This window comes from Clavelina lepadiformis, chromosome 4, assembly GCF_947623445.1.
Source record: "Clavelina lepadiformis chromosome 4, kaClaLepa1.1, whole genome shotgun sequence".
NCBI classification, from domain to species: Eukaryota; Metazoa; Chordata; class Ascidiacea; order Aplousobranchia; family Clavelinidae; genus Clavelina; species Clavelina lepadiformis.
In genome coordinates this window covers 8,044,966-8,066,650 of record NC_135243.1, presented here as the reverse complement: position 1 = coordinate 8,066,650, position 21,685 = coordinate 8,044,966, and the positions used below count along the sequence as shown (strand labels likewise).

General features: G+C 36.2%; 3 protein-coding genes and 1 long non-coding RNA gene across 4 annotated transcripts; 2 read left to right on the top strand and 2 right to left on the bottom strand.

The window, feature by feature from the left end:
- Positions 1 to 909: 909 nt before the first annotated feature.
- On the top strand, positions 910 to 7,396 carry LOC143451298 (protein disulfide-isomerase 2-like). The gene is made up of 11 exons (XM_076951749.1): positions 910 to 1,164; positions 2,226 to 2,423; positions 2,897 to 3,030; positions 3,197 to 3,334; positions 3,701 to 3,808; positions 4,032 to 4,157; positions 4,276 to 4,476; positions 4,545 to 4,665; positions 5,248 to 5,429; positions 5,618 to 5,725; positions 6,946 to 7,396. Exons 1-11 carry the CDS (start codon positions 1,005 to 1,007, stop codon positions 7,021 to 7,023), a joined length of 1,554 nt encoding a protein of 517 aa, XP_076807864.1. The 5' UTR covers positions 910 to 1,004; the 3' UTR covers positions 7,024 to 7,396.
- LOC143451299 (uncharacterized) lies at positions 5,732 to 6,787 on the top strand. Its single transcript, XR_013114848.1, has 2 exons — positions 5,732 to 6,283; positions 6,359 to 6,787. It is a non-coding gene; the product is annotated as an uncharacterized LOC143451299 (long non-coding RNA).
- A 684-nt stretch (positions 7,397 to 8,080) lies between the features above and the next one.
- Positions 8,081 to 13,543, bottom strand: LOC143451297 (lipid scramblase CLPTM1L-like). The gene is made up of 14 exons (XM_076951748.1): positions 13,363 to 13,543; positions 12,462 to 12,559; positions 12,126 to 12,306; positions 11,846 to 11,973; positions 11,574 to 11,646; positions 11,356 to 11,473; positions 11,023 to 11,117; positions 10,527 to 10,621; positions 10,128 to 10,338; positions 9,174 to 9,256; positions 9,007 to 9,041; positions 8,843 to 8,943; positions 8,619 to 8,734; positions 8,081 to 8,371 (listed from the first exon to the last, which is right to left on the bottom strand). Exons 1-14 carry the CDS (start codon positions 13,525 to 13,527, stop codon positions 8,296 to 8,298), a joined length of 1,575 nt encoding a protein of 524 aa, XP_076807863.1. The 5' UTR covers positions 13,528 to 13,543; the 3' UTR covers positions 8,081 to 8,295.
- Positions 13,544 to 14,696: 1,153 nt separating this feature from the next.
- On the bottom strand, positions 14,697 to 17,999 carry LOC143452608 (kelch-like protein 12). The gene has a single exon (XM_076953643.1). It carries the CDS (start codon positions 17,940 to 17,942, stop codon positions 16,245 to 16,247), a length of 1,698 nt encoding a protein of 565 aa, XP_076809758.1. The 5' UTR covers positions 17,943 to 17,999; the 3' UTR covers positions 14,697 to 16,244.
- Between the last annotated feature and the right edge of the window lie 3,686 nt (positions 18,000 to 21,685).

Below are 21,685 nucleotides of genomic sequence, written 5' to 3'. Positions count from 1 at the left end.
AAGCGATATTTTTTAGAGCCGATACCAGTACCGTATTTGAGAAAACCGATTCTCTGTACTGAATTCTTTTTTTCAAGAAATTTCTGTTAGTCACGGTACTCGGTACTTATTAATTATTGTTTATTATGCGTGATTGGTTCAAAATTTTAACAAACATGTGTTCAAGAACACATCTTAATTAATCCGTAATACTATTTGTAGCATCCGTTGATCTTTCTTAATCAAGAAATGTGACGAAATAAGAGATTCGAGTTGAAGAGTTGTTATTGTCAGCAGGATAGCCAAGTGGTTCGAGCCCTGGCCTCGTTATGAATGCGGCTCAGGTTTCGTGTTCGATGCCAGGTGGCGCCATATCGTTGTAATGCTAGGCAAGGCATTAACGACACTTGCTCCTGTTCAGTGGACGTGGTGGACAGTTCAAAGTTCGGGACACACGCCCAAAAGAAATTTGTGACGATTACAAAGGCTTGGTCTCGATGGATGAGGAATATTTGCCGGGTTTACTCGTTTAAAAGCTTTCAGAGACACACATGGCCGATACCATTGTAGTGATATAAGGAAAGAGAAATTGCAAAACTATGCGTAGTCACGATATAAATTAGCTTACCTTCAAAAAGAACGAATGACAGTTTGCAACGTGTCCGTAAAGTTTATAATTAAAATCTAATCACGATTAAGTATAGCTTTCCAAAACAGCGCCTCCGGTTAGAGGCGTGTCGTTAAATGAACACTCTTTGCGTTGTTGTTGACATGACTCAGCCTATTTCAAGTAAAGCTTCAACCAGCCAATCATATACGCACACGGATAATGGCGCTTTTGACGTAATATAAGAAATCGTGACTAAGCACTTTTATGCGCCACGTCTCGATGCTTTTTTCTCACGCATGAGTTGTCTTCAGACGTTGAAACATTGTAGTCCTCTTTACGGTTTGGTGTCGTCTCGGTAGTTGTACAAGTTTTCAGTAAACTTTTCAACGGGTCAAGTCGTTCCGAAAGTACAACAATGAATACGTTTTTCAAAGTTTTTGCCTTGTGTCTACTTGTAAATTTCGTTCGTTGTGACGATGGCCCAGCTGTCGAAGAAGAAGAGGGTGTTTTAGTTCTCAATGAAAAGAATTTTGAATACGTACTGAAGAATAACGAACACGTATTGGTCGAATTTTGTAAGTAGCTTCTAGTTAGGTGCTTTAAAAATGTTACCAGTCAATCTAAAACAAATTTACTGCACCTATTTTTTCTACGAAGATTTTCTGATGTCTTAAAGTGCCAAACTTATGACAAATTTAAAATTATCATAAAAAGTGGCTGAGCCAATGACTGTATGTAAGACAAAAGTTTATTTAATATGCTATAATTAATGTACAGAAAATTGTGTCGTTTATCGTTGTTAATGTATGATTTTAGTGAAAGTGTTTTTCTAAATTAAGCAGGAAGTCGAATTGCAATTACGAATAGTTTAACCCCAGTTTAGGTTTTACAAAATTTTATTTTACCTGGTCTAATCTGGTTTAGGTTTGCATCGGGTGTGCACATTTATTCTACTTCAGGTTTATGGTTAAGCAAGCTTGGTAGTGAATGGTTCGCTTCGGTTGTAAATGACATTATCTAGCTCATTGCTGGTTAAATGTCTTCTACTACACTGCTTAACTAGCAATTCTTTAGCTGAAGGAGCTCATCAGGAGTGGATGTTTTTAGTTCAGGACTTCTCCATTTAAAAAAAATAAAACATGTTTTGTATAGGCCTAACTCTTGGTTAAAATCCTTGTACTAAAAAATGGTTACGATTGAAAATGGTTCGAGTCGGTTCAGGTTTTTGTCTCCTTTCCTTCCAAAAGTTCGGGTTAGGTTTGGGTTCAGATAAAGTTAACATAGGTTTTGATTGTGGTTTGGTTTCCTGAAAACATCCACTTAACTGGGTTTAAAAGGTTTAGGTTCAGTTTTCGTTCAACACCTTAAAAACTTAATATCTTGATAATGGTCTTAATGGAGACCTTTTACACACATGGTGTTGTAAATTTTCACTGTGAAATGAATTTGCCTTCAGCTAAAGAATGATTTAAATAATAATTTTATTGGTTTGTGACTTTTTATGGCATAATAGCCTGTAGAGATTTTAATGTTTGGCAACCACTTGTAATATCAGTGCTAAATCAGCAAGTATTTGGTACATAGTTATATTAATGTGTTGGCTAGTTTATGCTAATATTTGTAGCCTTTGTTTAAGACGCACCATGGTGTGGGCATTGTAAATCCCTTGCTCCTGAATTTGCAAAAGCTGCAACCCAGTTGAACGAGGAAGGGTCACCCATCAAACTGGCCAAAGTTGACGCAACTGTTGAAGCCGACCTTGCTAAAAAATACGAAGTCCGTGGTTATCCCACGCTTAAGTTTATGAAAAATGGAAACGCATTAGAATATCAAGGTAAATAACTTTTCCTTCTTATTTGTCTAGATGCCCCTTGGTGTCTCCCGTGTTTGCAATTAGCAAAAGAATGGGTCAAGGCTGCTGAAATGCTAAAGCAACAGTTGCCCAATGTTAGGCTGGCTAAAGTTGATGGGAGTCAGGAAGAGAAACTTGTAAAAGCCATGCAAATCAATGGCTATCCGTCCATAATTTACTCGAGACAGAAGGGATCTGCCACTTTCACTTACACTGGCAAGATATGCATGACCCTATAGCATTTAGGGTTTAGGTTTAGTTTTCCAAATAGGGCGTGGGATACAGAAGTTCCTGTGGGAGTAGATTTTGGTGTATTTTTAGACAGGTTATTTAGTTGCTAAATATGGTGTAGGCTCTGTATATAGCTTTCTGTTGATATGGCATGTTCGTTGCATGTTGTAGAACATTTGCTGTTTGCAAAATACTTTCGTCTTCAAACCTGTCATTTATAACAGGAGGAAGACAAGCTCCTGATATTGTAAGCTGGTTGAAAAAGAAAACAGGTCCTCCATGCAAAGTACTGGCTTCTGCAGAAGAGGTTAAATCATTGAAAGAAGGCAGCGACGTGGTCGTTATTGCTCATTATGAAGTAAGTTCATTTTGCATATTCCATTAACATTTCCGTCCAGTTTCTTACTCTTGTTTTGTACCATTTTTTGGCGTAATTATTTAGGTGTTAGTATATTATAAACAGTGGCTTTGGCACGCTTTTGGCATCTAATAGTGTGACTTGTAATATGGCAAATATTTTTCAGGGTCCAGATCATGCTAACTTCAAGAATTACGAGAATGTCGCTGGTGCCATCGATGACGTCCCGTTCGGTGTTATTTACAATCCCGAAGTTGCCGCTAGTGCTGAAGTTGAAATGAACAAAGTTGTCATCTTCAAACAGGTATATATATATGTGAACAATCGCCAATCACTTGCAACCTATAACGTTGCGGCTTTGGTTGAAATTGGAACAAACTGTAAGGCTTGTTACTACAATTAAAGGATGAAGCTGGTAAGTTACAAAAATTAGAGACCACCCTCGATACTCCAAAACTTGTTGCTTGGGTAATTAGAGAAACGTCCCCATTAGTTCAAGAAATGAAGGAGTCGGTAAGCATATGCTCCGCGAAGCATGTGCTAGTGTAGGAGGGTCTTAGAACTATGGTTTGATTGGCAAATCTCTGTGTACTTAACGGCTCATTTTTTGTGATTTGGTTATGGGAATGCATGTTGATGTAGCGTATACTTAGAGATATTTTGGTGTTAGTTTGATGAAGGGCGCATGGACTACGATGGTGACATTACGGCTGACGCCGACATGACAAAGTTTATTAAAGAAAATCAACTCCGTCTGGTTTCTGAATTCACTGCTGAGGTAATGTTTGACAACCCATTAAATGTTCCTGAAAGAACCTTTTATAGTTTGATTATGGTTGTCAGCGGTAGTTAAAAATTTATTACATACACTTGGGTTTATTGTTTCCAGTAGTTAGAAGAAGTAGTCGACTATAGCAAAAGTTGTAAATCTAGCATGAAATTTTGTCTTCGGTTACCATCTTATTCCAATAATACCTTGCTTACAAGTATTTTTTCAAAAGACTGCACCCAAAATCTTTGGTGGGGAAATCCAAGTCCACAATCTTCTCTTTGTCTCCAAAGCAAGCACAGAATTCAACGCTCACTACACTGCTTTCAAAGAAGCTGCCAAACAGTTTAAAGGAAAAGTAAGTTGTAACCATAACATCAACTTCAGCCATTCTTCTCACAGCTTTGTGGTTTCCATCAGGTGCAGTAACATTGCAGGGTAATAACTAATACGTACGATAATGAAATTTTTTTTAGGTTCTTTTCATTTACATTGATACTGACCAAGAAGACAACAAACGTGTCATGGAATTTTTTGGTCTCACTGATGCCGATATCCCCGACTACAGAATTATCAAGATGTCTGAAAACATGGCTAAGTTTAAACCCGAGACCAAAGATTTGGGCACTGAAGCCATTGTCAAGTTCACTAATGAAGTTGAAAGCGGTGACGCTAAGGTAAGTTATTGTTGTTTAATATCCTTCGCTTTTTGGTGAAAAAAAAATCTAATCACATGAATTTCCAGCGTCATTTGATGAGTCAAGACATTCCTGAAGACTGGAACAAAAATCCAGTCACTGTACTTGTTGGCAAAAACTTCAACGAAGTTGCCCTAGACAAATCCAAAAAAGTTTTTGTTGAATTCTGTAAGTTACACTTCAATTTCACATAAATACAAGTTAAGTTTTTGCCAAGAAAACAAAAGTTACAGATTGCAAAACAGGCTGTTTTCGCCCAAGCTCTGTACTACCGTTCGTGAACATGTAATTACTTAGGATAACATTTTATAGATGCTCCATGGTGTAAATACAGTCAGAAATTAAATCCAGTTTGGGAAAAGTTGGGTCGAAAGTTTGAAACCGACCCAGGGGTGATCATTGCAAAGATAGATGGCACGAAAAATGATGTTCCCGGCATAAATTTGCTCGCCTTTCCCACCCTATATTTTATGCCGTCTGGGCCCGATTTCAAAGTATGTCGTAGAAGAAAGAACAAGCAAGTTAGGGTAGTTTGCCATTAGCATAGATTTTAATCTGTAGAGCAGCAGAATTATTGTGCAATGAAATTAAATGTTCATTCACATGAAAAGGCACATGAGAAGCTATTCATCAGCACAGATATTGTATTCAAATTTGTAGCACTGCAAAGATTTCATCAAAATCTTTGCAAGTCATAGTTAGCACAAAAATAATTTGTAGCTTGTTCCTAAAATCTTGCATTAATCCTAGATGCCCCTTGGTGTGGCCACTGCAAGGCTCTAAAGCCAACCTGGGAAAAACTCGGTGAAAAATTCAAGGATAATGATGATATCGTCATTGCTATGATGGATTCCACTGCTAACGAGGTTGAAGGTATCGAAGTCCAGGGATTCCCCACTCTTAAATTCTTCCCCTCTGGTGAACATGAGCAAGTGAGAGATTAATGCAACTAGTTTCCCAATTTACTCATTAGCATATAATTAACGGGTAGGTAGCACTTGGTGTGTGGGTAGGGCAGTATTCACATCAATGTAATCTTGTTATCCATCAAGAAAATTGCTTTCAAGAACTGAATGCAAGTATTTTTTAATTCAAAGTTCACACAAAATTTCGTTTTCAGGCCCTTGACTACAACGGCGAAAGATCCTTGGACGCTATGGTCGAGTATGTCGAATCTAACGGCGTTAAAGTGAGTGAAGACGTTGGTGATGAGGAAGAGATAGAGGAGGTAGATGGTGGTAGACGTAGTTGGTTGATTTCTTTAGAAATTCTCCTCAAACAAATTGTGGATGTTTACATTTTCTATCTTACCATTATCCATAAGACAAAGATGTGAAATCACTGTCGTAAGTCTAAAGTTTTCTTTTGTTCCTCTCATTGGAAAAAAGTATCCCAGCAACTGCCAAACTGGTGCGTTGTTAGTCGTAGTTCCTGTCACAATGGGTCTTGGGTTTATTGGTGGAGTCGTTGTTAGAGTCTTGCAGGTTTTGGGGCAAAGTGGCACGTGGTTTATTGGTAGAGTTTTTTTATATTATGGTTTTATTGGTTATGAATATGGTTGTCAGCTAAAAGTAATAGATCTTTTAAGTCAGTAATGTTGGTCAGAGTGTTTAAACTTGCTTAATATGAAGTTGGTAATGTTTGTCTTGCATGGTTAGTGGAGTTAGGCATGCTGTCTTCCAGGTTAGAGGTTAGAGGTCAGGGGTCGGGCTTCATTGGCCACCGTTTTAATTATATTAATTATTGTTAGGTGAAAATTGACATTCGTGGGCCGCCACCAACTGAGGTAAAGTTAGTTATAAATTTGCGATTAATTGCGTTAGATTTTAACGTGTGAATTATAAATTAAACACGTCCCTAGACAACTCCCATTATTGAACCTGGTATGGATGACGAGAGTAGAGAACACCTAAAAAAATTGGAAGACGATATGGTGAGCTAGGTTATAGCTGAAAGCTGTTTCGCAGGATTGTTAATTTGTTTGTGGTCATCACAAAAATGTCACATTTTCGTAGGGAAAATTGTCAGGGAGATTAGAAGATCTTGGCGAATTACCACATGGTGACCCAGAAGAATTCGTGAAAAAGCTTAAATCTGAACTGTAGAAAATTTGTCATGGTTGTAGCTTTAAGTGTCTTAAAGGGTTCTTTATAATTGCTTTTTAAACGTTGTTGAACCTGAAGTTTTGATGCTGGCGTTTACAATATTACCGTTCTATAATAGCGTATGTGGTGCTTGTGAATTTGTGCATTTTACCATCAAATGGGAAAATACATTTGGGCCAACTAAATTTGCCTTCGTCCTCTCACAATTGCAGTTACTATATTGAGTCATTTAGGTATTTGAGTCATTTCTGTGTGGTAAGTAACACAACTGGTATACAGTAACTAAAGACATATTGTGCATGCACCCCTTTCTACTCTACAACTAAAAAAGCCTTGTTTTTAGGATATGCTTGATGGTGAGTTCGGCGATGAATTACCAGAAGAAGTTGAAGCAGAGATGGCAGGCAAAGATGAGTTATAAGCGCTTCCAGAGCACAACTTTGAACACAGCATCTCCAGCCTATTTGTGAATAGTTTCTTCCGCCTTCTATTGTGAACAGTTGTTATTGGTACCTGTGAAGCATTTTCGAACCCCGTTTAAGTGCTTCCTACTCAACAAGCACAGATTTTTTTGTGTTGCCTTCATGTAGGAAATTATTTGTGCCAAGAGAAGCTGCACTTCATCCATTTGCCATATTTAATTTGCATTGGTTCCATATGCATTCAATCAATATTAAATGAATTTAATGCAGTTTAATGAATCAAGTAGTTACCTGTTGGGTTATATGCTGTCTATGAGTTTTGATATGAACTATGCGCAGACGGGTGTTACAAAAAGATCTATGGAAAATTGAGTGTGTTGTCATGTCAGCTGGCAATAATAATAGTTAAGAAAACTTTTCCTGCTAACAGCCTCAATCAGCTAAAGGTTGCCTAGCCATTAGCCGAAAACATGTATTTAGAAAAGGATTGGGTGCAATTTGTGCAAACAGAATTGACCCACCAAGACGTTGCTCTGGTACTTGACGGTCTACCATAAAATACTTCACTTCACATTCTCATCCCAATTCCCAATAGTAGCTTTCCAGCTATCCACATTTATTCTCACAATGAAAAAAATTACTGATCATACCACAATGTCTTGATAATATCATATAGAAAAGAATCCTTAAATTCCACAAATATGTATGGAATTTTTTTATTTCGATTCGTCTTTCAGTTTAAAGTTAACATCTCTAAATGAAAAGGAGTCATTCTGCAAATTGCAAAAACAATGAAATTACACAATCAGTGGCAGCTAGCTAGAAGATTGCCTGTATTAACTTTATAAGTACTGAAATAAGACCATCCAGGGCTGGAACTGGACACAGATTATGTGATGTGATAAACAATGCGGCTAAAAGACTGCCATTTGATTTAGTATGCTTTGATATCTTCAATAACATGTGTCATTAGTTGTGAGACTGTCCTTCTATTACAGTCATTCTACAACCGTCAATACAAGACTAATTCTTTTAAAGCAAAAAAAAATCACTAGGTTTAAAGCTACTGGTAATATGTATTTCTTTATAGTTACAGCGTAAGGCAAAATTTTGCAGTATAGTAAAACTGCGTATTGCACGAAATAGTTAATGAGCTACTATTTAAATTATATTCGGACTTTCGGTCAATTTAGCAGCTGAGCTGTACCAAACCAAAGAGTGCATGAAAAACGCTGCTGAATCTTCTTTCAGTATTACTCAATAAACGCTAGTTAATCCTTTTTCTCGTGTTCATCTTCATAACTTATTCCGTACTCATTTGGTCGAGTTTTGTCCACAGGATATAACCTAAAAATTGTTAACAATTTTTTTAATACAAAAAAAGAAATTCATTATTAAGCTCAATTACAAATTTTCTACAAAAATATTTATATGTTTAACAGAAAAAAATTTTAGCTTACAAAAAACAATTTATCGCTGCTATATTTTGCAAATATGGCAATAAAAAGTTATAAATTTGGTATTGTAAAATAAACAACATCATTTTGCATTGATTTCCACAACGTATGATGAAGTGTTAATCTTAAACACTCACCACAGTTGGTAGAGATAACAGAAAAACACAATGTCGTCTCGAAAACAAGCTAGTCGATGACTTGTTGGCATTTTTATAATAAAGGCAAAAATGTCATCGATAAAAGTATTGAAAGCCTACAAATGTCAGTGAGATTTAGTAATGAAGTAACTAATAGTAGGTCTATATTTTTATGATTCGATAAAAATTTCATCACGACCCATGCAAAATACCCATAAAAATACCTTATACATAAAAGCCCTCCATGGTAAATGGGCAACCGACTTTAACTTGTAATTGATGAAGAGTTGAGGCAGCATAAAAAGAAACCCGAATGCATAGACACCTTGACAGGTAAAAAAGTATTGTTGTATATAAATGGCCATTTATAGTGATTTTAAAGACTTACCATTAACGAGACTTTGAACGATCCAAGAATACCAGCTGGAAAGAAAAAAAAAACTTTTACAACACTTGCAGAAAGTTACTATACTGTATGTTACCACCAATCTGCCATATATAGTAACACAGAAGATTATTATGATGTTTATAAAAGGCCAGTCAAAGTGGTTTTACCTTTTATGTGGAACATAAAAGAGGGAATACACAGCGGCACCAATGCACAGTGGATATAGCACATATGACAAGTATTTGATTGCCTGAAACATAAGTTTTCAATTGAATAAAATCTTTTTAAAATTTCTCCAAATATAAAATTTCTTAGCAAAACAGAAAAACAAGAGCTTATATGCTTCAGCACACCACACAATTGAGACTGAGCGATATGCCACCTGATGAAGCAATGGACATCGCAATTGCAGAAACAAAAATGACATTTATTAAATTATTGTTACAACAGATACATTTTTGTTCTTATTCAGAATTTGCTGGTGGTTGAAGCGAATGACTTTATGTCTGAAACTGATCAACGGAAAATAGGCAAAGCTGTGAAAATTTGCGGCAGCGTGCAAGAAATCCAACTTGCATTTTGTATCTATCATATTTTCTTTTAAACTGGGGAGTTTGCATTCCCACATGATCATCCATGTTTTCCGTGTCCCTTTTGCCACAACGCGATATATTGTGATTATTTAATTTAAAAAAAGTTCAAATTAACATTTTTGTAATGCCATTTCAAGATAAATTATTCCAAGTTGCTTACGGTTCCTTTGTTGGTATATATGGCTCATATGCACAACACATAAACTGCACAGCACTCATAGTAAAAGAGAAAATGGTGTCTGATAACTATATATGTAACTGGTGTCTTGACTGTAGCTTCCGTTATTTTTATCACTGTAGATAAAACCAAACTGTGCTCATAGGTCGCAGTCTTGCGGATGATGTATGAAATGGAATTCTAGTTAAGAACTTTTATTATCAAATTTGTTGCTCCAATAACGATGTCCGAAACAACAAACCCCTATGTATCATTCTTGATAGGTTTTGCACCAATTTATGCTGTAAAAAATTAACGCCGGCAATTTTAAGAACAGCTTTAAAGAAATTGACCATCGAAAATTATCATACCTGCTGATCAAAATCTTTAGTTGTTTTTTCCATATCTGAACTTGTTCCGAAACTAACGTTTGGTTTCCAGCCTGACCATTCTACAGTGACCTTCAAAGCTTTTGTTACCTTCCATATTTCAATAACAGAACCTACTCCGGCAGGAATAAGCACAAGAAAGCTTGTCTTTTGATCAAAAAGGTAAAAGAAGATGATAATTGTGCTAACACATCTGAAAATAAATACAAGGCATATATATATATATATGTATTATTTGTTGTTCAATAAAGTAAGTTATAACTAAAAAGTTACTACAATGGTTAAGTATTTGGCAAACAAGAAATTGTGTAATGGTTTTCACAAACACTCAAAACTGATAACCATAAAACCAAATCATTCTTACTTGACTTATATGCTTACCTATAAACAACAGTGTGGAAAGAAAGACCAGCCATTGTCTTACGCTTCTTCCAATAATTAATGTCATTTTTGAAAGCAAGGAAGTCAAAAAGAAGCTAAATATCAGCATTACAGTTAAAAAAAACTCCAAAAGTAAAAATGTCTAAACCTAACCTTTTAAACTTTTGATAATGAAAACAAACTGCATTAGCTGAAATTGTTAGCAAAAATGTTTCTGAAACTTGAAGTAACCACGATATTGCACTGATAGGTATAATTTGTGGTAGGGTTATTCTTTTTAGCAGGACTAGTTGAAAATTTTTTCATATAAGGCTGATTATGATTTACTATCAAAAGTAAAAGTTTAAGAATGTAAATTTCACATCTATGCAATTTCAAGGGCACAAAAATTGCTTTGCATTATTTCTACTTCACAAACGTGTTTCTAGATAAACAAAACCAATAAGAACTAACAAATACATATAATATTGTAGAAATATTGTTGAGTGTAACTTACATGAAAGACAGAGACTACTATAGTAAGACCAAGAAAAATCAGATTGGTGTCAGTGAAGATACCTTTAATGTCATCCAAGTCACTATCAGAAAAACCTGTGAAGAAAGCACACAACTCTTAATCAATTAAAACAATTTTCATTGTGATAACCTGTAATAAAGGAGTTAGTAACTGTTTCAAGTACTCGACTGTCCTTAAATGCAGACCAATAAGTTTGGAACTAACTAAAAACAATTACTAAAACAATTTTAACATTAATTATTATCCACTGACATGAAATGAAAGTAGTATGTATGTTATAGGAAATTTGATTATCTCTTAATGAGAAAGCACCTAAATTTTTCATTGCTTGCATTGACGCCGTCATGGTTAACCAGAATCTCAATTTTCCCACCCCGATTGGAGAGTAAACTATTTCAAGTTCAATTTCTTTTGTGCCCTTAGTGATATGCTAAATAAAAGAAATAAGCCTATTTATGTAAAACCACAGCAAAAGTACTTTATTTTGAAGTATGAAAAACTTCACATGCTAAATGGATAATTCAAATCACCTTTAAATCGCTCTTTTTGTGGGACATTTCATCGACGCAGAAGATTGGTAAATATTCGTGTTGGGGAGTTACCCTTATAATTTTACAGTAACTATTAATTAGTTACAATTGCAATGCTTATAGAAATATTATGGCAGAGATAAATAGCGCCATAGCAACGTGAAACACTAGTACACTACATAAATAAAACACAATCAAAAAAAAGAAATACATGGGATATATATTGATATGTGGGACACAGCATCGTCAGCATGTGTCACATAAATATATACCTAAGTAAGTGCATAAATTCACTCGGTACACTTCTCGCACTGAACAAAAAATTTTCAGTCATGACATAGAGCAATATGCTGGGTCTCCAGTGGGTGGTTGGAACTTTCTCTGCTTTGCGTGTTTCTTGCTGAAAACATTAAACGACAGACTACCATCAAAATAGCAACAGATTTTATGTCACCTGTTTTGGGCAAACCAATTCTGTATTCTAGACAGTTAGTAGGCAGTTCCATAAAGTTCACAACTATAATCATTAAATAGATGTTTGCATAACTTTACCGAAGTATCGTTGTTCATCAGTTTGAAGAATGAAACAGGTATTTGGTATTCAGTAATAGCAGTGGTTATGCGAAAACTATTTTGGCCAGAAAATGCAGAATCTCCTTTTGGATACAGAAACATGTAAAGAAACAATGAACCATTGTTTGCAGTTTCTGGTGGCAATGTCACGTTCAGCAACCTAATATAATAATTAAGACATGCATAAAAGCTACAAAGATACAGTACATTTAAATTGTAATAGTTATATGCATTATGCATTATGAAAAACCTGTTGTAGATATTATATTGGTGTACAAATTGCAATGAACTGCTGGTAGCAAACATAATTTATACTTTGTTTTGTCCTCCTCAAAATTGATATTTTTCCATGTCCATATCAACGTACTTGAACTGGGGGAAAACTCCTTCTTAGGAGTGACATACGCCTTCATCTGATATTAAAAACAGAAACTACAATTAACTTATTCATAGCAGTTAGTATTGAAGCAATTATTATTGAAGAAAAAGGTTTTTCAAAAAATCAAAAAATTTAACAAATTTGTTGCAATTTGAAACACAATGTAAAAATCATTAACTTTAGGTGTAGTTGCAAAACACTTGCGTGGCATTTTGTATCATTTACTTTTGCCGTGGGCGAGCTAAAGCATAAGGCGCCAACTACAAACAACTGAAACACCCGAAGGTTCTCATTATGAACAGATGATGAACAAATTGTGTAAATTGCTGCTATTAAATTGTGCAAAGAGAGATCCACAAAAAACCCAAAAACAAACCTAGGTCTACAGGGTCTAGTGCAGAGTTGCACAACAATATGAAAGTAACAGTAATGTCAGAATTTGGACAGATGGGCTTAGTCTAGTTTAGTACAACATGTGGATGTGCACTTCTCCACTAAACCCAGTATACAATACAGTGTTCAACCTGCGTGTGAATGTGAGGAAAACGCAAACTTTGTCCAAAATGTGGGTGTATGGTTGAATATAGTACAAACAAATAATGAACCAGATAAAAATACATACTATGACAAACTATTCAGTCTGGCCTTACAGTCCAAGTCAGCATGGGGAAGTTTGCAGAGAGCGACAAGAGTTCATAATTGTTTTTAAAGGAATTATGAGCAAGTATCAACTGCGTAGGGTGAGAAATTTTTCCCTAGGTTGCAGTTTTTTCCCTTTCAGTTTATCTCACCCCTAGGCTACAAAGCAACCAGAGTATAAGCCTGCAGTCTACCTACATTCCATGCTATATCTTTTCTTTTGTGAATGTGTGACCACAGGCAGTTTTTATCGTTGGGTTGGCAAGACTCCGGATTCCATAAGTGGTAAATTGTCCAAATCGCATTGATCAGATAAGCCACAAGAAGAACAACCAACAGGGTAGTAAATGAAAATAATTTCATTTCAATTCTACATAACCTAGAGGAAAGAGATTTATAATTTAATCAACCAATGATATTGATTGATTTATTATTATTTGAGTAGGCTAATATGTGAAACAAGCACTATAACTACTCAGTATCAAACCAACAAAAATGGGATTATTCAGGTCACTTTGACTTAATTCTGAGATGGTTTTATGCTGTTAAAAAGAAAAAGGTGTTTCCTTCTAAGCTAGTTGGGGCAGTAGGTTAGGTCTGCCCAGCATATAGTGATGCTGCAATGGTAAAAGGTATTTCTTAAGAGCCGGAGGTGAAATTAGATATAGGCAAAACACGTTTTAACTAAGCATGTCCAGCTTTTCTTCAAATAATAGGCCTAGGCCTAACGGAACACAAGGTCAGTGCATATCCCAGGTTAAAGAAAAGTAAAAGAACAAAATTTAAAGGTTCGCTGGACTAAGTATTTGTGCTTGTTGCCCTCATGTACTTTCGGTCTACTTTACCTTCGTCCTTTGCCGCTCGGATTCGGATGTTGGAGATTTAATATACAGGATATAGGCCTATAGTACTAGGCTAGGCTACATATCGTAAATTTACATGAATTTTTATTGCCAACATCAATCAGTCCATTGCTTTGACTTTCGAAAGTAAATAAAGCTAAGCTAACTTTAACTACCGCCGGCAGATTCGAACCAACGCGTTTTACTCGTACTAGGCCTATATGCACCTGTCCGCTGCAACCTCACCTATAGCCAGCATAGCTCACAGGCCTATGCTAGTTTTTCAACCATCCTATGAATAAGCGAGAACAGTACAGGGAAATTCCCCTAACATAAACCAAAGATACAATGGGAAATGGCCAACAGGAGAAAGTATATTGCGCCCCATGCTTCCATTTTACGTGTTGGTATGTAAATGTTCTGATTGATGGTTGGCCCTGTGTTAAGAACTCTGTGTGATCAATGGCCCTCACATGAAATATGGCGATTACTCGATTAGCATCATTTTAATTTTACTCTGTGAGTAGATAAAATTCAAGTGCCAAGTACTCGACCATGGCCTGCACATTCTGCAATCTAAGCGGCATAGTGTCACATTGGAATCTTTCCTTGAATAAAAGTTAAATTACTCAATTTCCTGATGTGTTGGAGCAACAATACAAGAAAACATTCATTGAAAAAAGAAAACAATCAAGTTTAAAGCTTTATTATTTGTATTTGAATGAGAAAGCATGCTAATAAAAGCTTAATACAAAAACATTGACTTTGATGAAAAATGAATTAAACAACAACCCAATGATCAGCATTGCAACCAAGTCAATTTTTCTGACTCAAGTTACGTTGAGTTAAGCTGAAGTGTGACACGAGAAGTCGAATTAATTTAAGTTATGGTTTAAGCCAATTCAATTAAAATGTGACTCAAGGTAAGTCAAAGCATTTAACTTGATATTTTTCCTGATGTCACACAATGCGTTACGTTAAATTGGTTTCCATAACTTCATGGTTGTGTCTAAAATAATCCAGTTGGCATTTTTCCGTGACTTGACTCGAGTCATATATCCTAAATGACTCGATTTGACCCCATTCAATGTCCAAAATGAATTGAGTCATGTGATGACAGTTGGGATACCAAAAAGCTTTTGATCACATATTTTTGTAAAAAATTCCACTTTTCTGAAAGAAATTATTAATCATCATCATTGGTTTGGAGACCGCCACGATGTTATCATAACCAAGTTAATGCAACGTGTAGTGCGACGTTAGAAATGTTTTGAAGTTTGAAGCGTTGACTGACTTTGACCCGAGTCAGAAAAAAGAACTTGGTTTCAACCCTGGTCATTACAACACTGCCAGTGATGCATGAAAAGTGTGGTCACAATTGGAAAAGTGATAAAAACAAATGTAAACTGGCATGCAAGACAACAGTAATACTACAATAGACTATGCGATGTTAAATCATCCTAGTCAAAGTTTAAAATGCTCTAAGAGTCTAAAGCATTGGTAGAAGAACACATAATTATATGCAACTTTTAAAAAACATGGTCAACATTCTAAAATAGCAACCTTCTAAAAGCAGTTTTGAAAATTGTTTTATCACTTTTTAAAAAGCAACTCATTAGAAATTAAACAAACAACATTAAAAATGCAAAATATTAAATATGCTTTAAAATTTTTCCCAAACATCTTATTACAGCTGAAACAACATGGGCAGCTCATACATTTTCTGTCCATATCATCAAAAAATTGGTGGTGTTGACAATAGTTACTTGGATTAACAAATTATTACCATTTTTTTGACAATGTGATTTTAAAGTATTACCATATACAGTAGTAATAAATTTTAATTTTTAGATCTACAGCTTTTTTTTTCTTAAGTTTTGCTCTATGGACCTTTCAATAATGGTACCAGCAATTTAAACCTGAACTAAATAACGACAGCAATGTTATTATACAAAGTGTGATGTATAATCTCATATGGGTGAAAAGTGTGCCTGGTAAAGATCCACTCGACAGGCAATACTTGCATGAAGAAAAAGCAGTACTCATGAGCAATGGCATGTGTGAGTGCTATGAAAGCAAACAGTATGTAAAATGACATGTAGCAACATTAGAGTATCATCATCATTAGCAACATCTGCAACTGAGATAATAACACACCGGGTGGCATTGCACTACAGAAAATGTTTTAAATGAGATCAACTCTGAGGAGATGTTTTGACTAAATAAAAGCATATATGATTACACTGCAGTTATAGCAGCACCCAGTTTCCGAGTGATGCTGAACTTGGGTATCCATTCATCATCAGACTCATTGTATACTTCAACAGTGTTAATTCCTCCAAGAGCATAGATCTCTTCATTAACAACACAGGCTCCATGATTGAACCTCGCTAATTTTAGGGAGCCTACTTCAACCCAAGTGTCATTGAGAGGATTGTATATTTCAACTGAGGATAAGTAGGAGTGTTGGCCTTCCCCACCGATGGCATAAATTTTCCCATGAAGCACGACAGCTGCAAATTTAGCTCTTGCTGTATTCAGAGGCGATATGAGACCCCAGATTCCAAGTTTCGGATCGTAACATTCTACTGTTTCGAGAAAGGAATCGGGTCTGTTGCAGCCACCAATCGCATATATTCTACCATTGAGGGCCACTAAGGCACATTCTGAGCGCTTGAACACCATGTCAGGAATATTGTACCATCTCTTCTGCTGAATGTTAAACCGCTCACATGATGACAACCACATGGAGTCATGTGCTTTACCCCCACAGACATAGATGTAATCACCTAAAACAGCACAGCCAGCTGTTCTCCGATGCTGTGACATCGCAGGTATGTCAACCCATGAATTCGGAATTTCATCAAGTTTCAACATTGCAGCCGAATTGTAAGACTTTGACACAGGTTTTGAATGGCCGCCAAAAATGTATAAACAGCGATCAACACAAGCCACACATGCTCCAGACCGTTCAATGCTCATCTGCGGAAGTTCCTCTGCTTGGAAATCAGTAGCATTGTACTTAATGGCGTTTCTTTCCCATGGAACTCCTCCAAGAATTACAATCTCCTCATTGTCACACACATCTTGGACACGATTACACATCGCCTTTATCAACATATTTGTGCAGTCCAAAGAGCTCATCACTACTTTCTCCTCACAAACCACTTTCTGTAGAAAATCTTTCTGAAGCTTTCGAAAATCAATGCACTTAAAAACTTTGGAAAAGATTTCCTTTCGGTTTTCCTCATCGTATTTCATCCATGAAATAACAGCATTATAAATGATAAACTCACGCACACTTTGCTGTTTGAGCTCTAAGAATGCAGCAAAGTCATCTGCTGAGAGATTGTTCACTTCATCAGATTTAAGGATGTCAAGAAAATTCTGTTTTATAAATAACTCTCCCAACTTTACCAAACTCATTATGTTGTATCTGCGAGCAAAACTCCATTTCATAATGCAGTTGATTTCAGAAATATTTTCCTGCAAATGGCAACTGCAAAAATTCTTTATCTCATCCAGTTGAAAATAATCAGCTGCTTCCAGTAATTCATAAACATTTTCATCAGTAATTTTAACCCGGCACGTGTACATGTACTCAATTACAATTTCCATTATTGTTGCACTAACGTCAGTAATATTGGCTGCTGCCTCATTGCGTTCTCTCATATTGGATGTAAACATTTTGCGAAAAAAATCTGAAGCAACCCCGAGAACACACTTGTGAACTTCAAAATCCTTTGTAGAAGTGTGAATTGTAATATCACATAGAGAATCACTGCATTTCCGATCTTCATTGAGCTTTTTCAGCATATCTGTGGCATGATTACTGTAAAAAACACTCGGCTTGCTACTTGATGATTCAGCAGGCTGAGCAATGCACAAGCCACTAAAGACTGTACCAACGTAAAGATGATCTTCAGAATCAAGCATGTTTGTGTTTAAATACAGTCACAAATCAGAGTTGATTCAAAATTGTTTATTTGACATTTACCTGCAAATCAATAAAAATGATAACAGAATTATTCAAATACTGTAGTTAATTCTTTGCTGATAGATGATAACTTGGTAGTAAAACACGCTAACTCCCGTAACCGTGTTTGTTTTTCATGCATTAGTGTATAAAAATAAAGGAGTTTAGCGTGTAGGTTGATGAACCTCGTGCGCGTAGGTGTCATACTTTCTTCGTTGGATAACAATTGGGGAAAACATTGTGAGTGTAATGTTGCTTGTAACATCGGTTTTATCTAGGCTACTGTCTCTCTTTTTTAAATCTAAAACAAAAAATTCAAAAAAGTTTCACATCTTTGCTTTATTGTAAGATACGTTGGAGGGGAAAGAGCAAACATTGTTGCGCCAATGGTGTAAATATCAGCTTCAGTAATTCTGACGTGGCGTTGCAAGATGTAACAAGAAACAGGCATGTAAAGATTGCAAACGCAATGAATGAATGAATCAATCCATCAATCATTTTATTTTTCGTCAAAATCGCGGTGAGAACGAAAAATCAAGCCAGTTTCCTTAAAAAATTCAAGAAATTCCCGTAAGTTTCATCTCTTAAGAGACTTTGTAACTTGACAGCGGCACGGAAAAGTAAGACAACGACAACGGCGTTCGAATTGGCCCCATTTATTAAAATAAGGATAAATTTGTCAAAGAAAATATTTACAGTTTTAATACTGCCGTGGGGTAAAAAATAGACCTTATTTAAATTCGGCGTAAATCTTCCTGTGTTAAAATGCAAGCTTTCCATTATGGCGATTTTAACAGTAAATTGTAATAATTTAGATAAAATTTGGCGTTTTTAGTAAGCGATAGTGTGTTCTCTGACTAGGAAAAAAATGCGTCAGTTACAGTATGCGCTTGTCGTATTACTTGGCTATAGATAGTGGTCCAATCTAACTATTACTACGTTTCCATTGCCAACTTTCAGGCTTAGCCTCAACTCCAGACTAGGCCTGAAAATCCAGGCGCACAAGGGGTCGCGTTTCCATGTCCGTAATGACGCCTGAAATGTGCTCGTAAGCGCAGATTGCAGTTTATTTTGCAACAACAAGTATTTCGTTTCGTGCGTTGGCAATGGTTTTGCACAATGGACACTCATTTAACGTTAGTATGACAATGTTAACAACTAAGAATGTATAGAAGTGTTTAACGAAAAGTCTTAATGCCAATATGAACTTGTAATGGAATGTGGGTATATGGTAGTTGAACTTGACAGTTTGACCCACTTCACTACAGTACAATGTTTGAATCAATGAAGACATGAAACCAGGTAGGCCTAGAGTAGACTGAGACATGACCTAAATGTTAATTATTATTGCTTTTTCTGTAAATTGCTAATAGCCTTTTAGATAATCAATGTGTACGGCAACCAATACCTGTTGAAAAGCGAACCGCTGTCGCTATTTATAACTTTGCATCGGTAATAGAATTTAGAGTTGTTGGTGTTACATTTGGTATACACAAACCTTCTGTACATCGCTGTTTACACAGCTAGAGTTATTTTATAAGACTACATTGTATTAAGGATGGGCTATATACATATATGCAAAAACATTTAAACCAAATCATTGTGTTTGCAGCTTCTGTCAAGCTTTGTGCTATGACAAATTTTAGTTCGTTTGTGTATTACTCGTGTGCAGTATTACACAACAAACATATCTGTCATAAAGACCGGCTTCACTGGCGGCTATTGTTACAATAAGAGCGAGAACGATTGATTAATTAATTATTGATAACTTATTTTACTTCTACATCGATGGTATGAGTTCTCATTTCTCAAACGGCGTGACTATGCTGCTAGTTGCTTAATTATTTCTATACACATTACTAAATTTTAAAGTTCCCATTTCATTTATTATCAGACACAAAGGCTTCTACCTTCGGGCAAACTTACTGAACGTTACATTGCGCAGTAGTACCGGTAACCAGTGAAATCCATCACGTAAAAAGGAAGGATTGCAAACATTACATCGGTATATATATGGCACATCAGTTCAAGCGAGGTAATTTATCTGAACGTCATTAAGGAGAATTTAAGTCCGGTCAACAACTGAATTGCAAGATCCCAAAATAAAATTTCAGCATTTCCAAAACAACTCAATACTCGTGACGTAAACGTCACTGTGCAAAGGGTTCCACCAATTTATACTTATGCCAAACTTAGAAGAAGCTCAAACTATTTCCAGCCAAAACTTTCAAAAATGTGCTTTTCCACCAGTCTATGGAGCCATTGATGGGTGTCACATCCACGTTAAACCTCCTAAGGATAGAATGAGAGACTACAATACTACATCAACAGAAAAAGACTTCCATGTTTGGTTTTGCAAGCAGTTGTAGATAGGCTAATAATCTGTATCAGCAAGATAGAAAAGAACCTATGAAATATTTTCCTGCTTTCATCTTAGGTTGATATAAGCAAGGCCAACTAAATTTAAATGCAGATTCCGGGACGTCAGTATTAAAATGCCTGGAAGTGCTCATGATACTTCAGTGTCGCGTGCATCAAGTTTGTTTGAGCATCCCTCCAAATTTACAAATGTGAGTTGGCATATATCTTTCTCATGTGCGGCATGTAAATTATGCTAGTTAATGTTGTACCGACAATTTAGACTTTGGTTGCATTTTATGATTTGTTGTTGCTGGGGCACCATCAGAATTAATGATACCGACGTACCTCTGATGATTGTGGGGGATGCTGTCATGGCTGATGCGGCCATATGCTGGTGCTAACCTTACAGCAAAGAGGAAAGTTTCAACTATCATCACAGTTCTGTAAGAATTGTTGTAAAAAATGCCTTTGGAAGGCTTAAAGCTAGTTGGAGGATTTTAAAACGCCAGACGGTGTCAACGTTCACACATCATCTACAATCATAGGAGCATGTTGCATAATGCACAACCAATGAAAACTTTACCTTTGCACGCAAACCATACCGTACCTCAAGACTCCCATCAGCTTTCGACCATCAAGCGTATGCCCGAAGCCATCAGGTAACCTCTATTTGTAAGCCTCAATTCTCTCGACTTCAGGCCTACAAAGCGTGACATCACATCCGTCTTGACGTGTTCAGGCGCAATACTAGGCCTGAAAATCGGCCATGAAAACACAGTATATGATGCGTGTCCGTGTGGTAAAGTAAGCTACATTTCAATTCTTTGTGGTTTTAGTAGAAAATATTTACTTTGCTCTGCTAACGCAAGCTTGTTGTCAAAAGTCCATTGGTCAGAAACAAAATAACTTTATACGGCGAGTTGCAATCGTGTCGATTTGTAATTGTTTGTGACACATATAAAGTATGTGCGTTGTATCGTCTTTTGGTTTTGGCAGAGGTTCGTGATTTGCTGTTGGTTTTGGAAAATATCTGCAAATAAGTTGGAGTGAAATTCTTGTAATGTGTAATTATTGCAACTACATTTTGGAGTTTAAGAATTGGACAGTTCTAGATCGAGTCAACCCACGGACGACTCTACCCGCGGGCGATTCAACTCAGGACCATTCAACCCAGTACCATTCAACCCATGGACGATTCAACCCGTTTTCTAAAAGGTATACACAGTTCGTTATCGGGCGCGGATGCCGCTTTTACCACTATACCAATACACATCCTTTGTTGAAATGAGAACAAGTTTATGTATCGTGTTGTAACTAGTAGGCCTGCTTAGTATAAATAAAG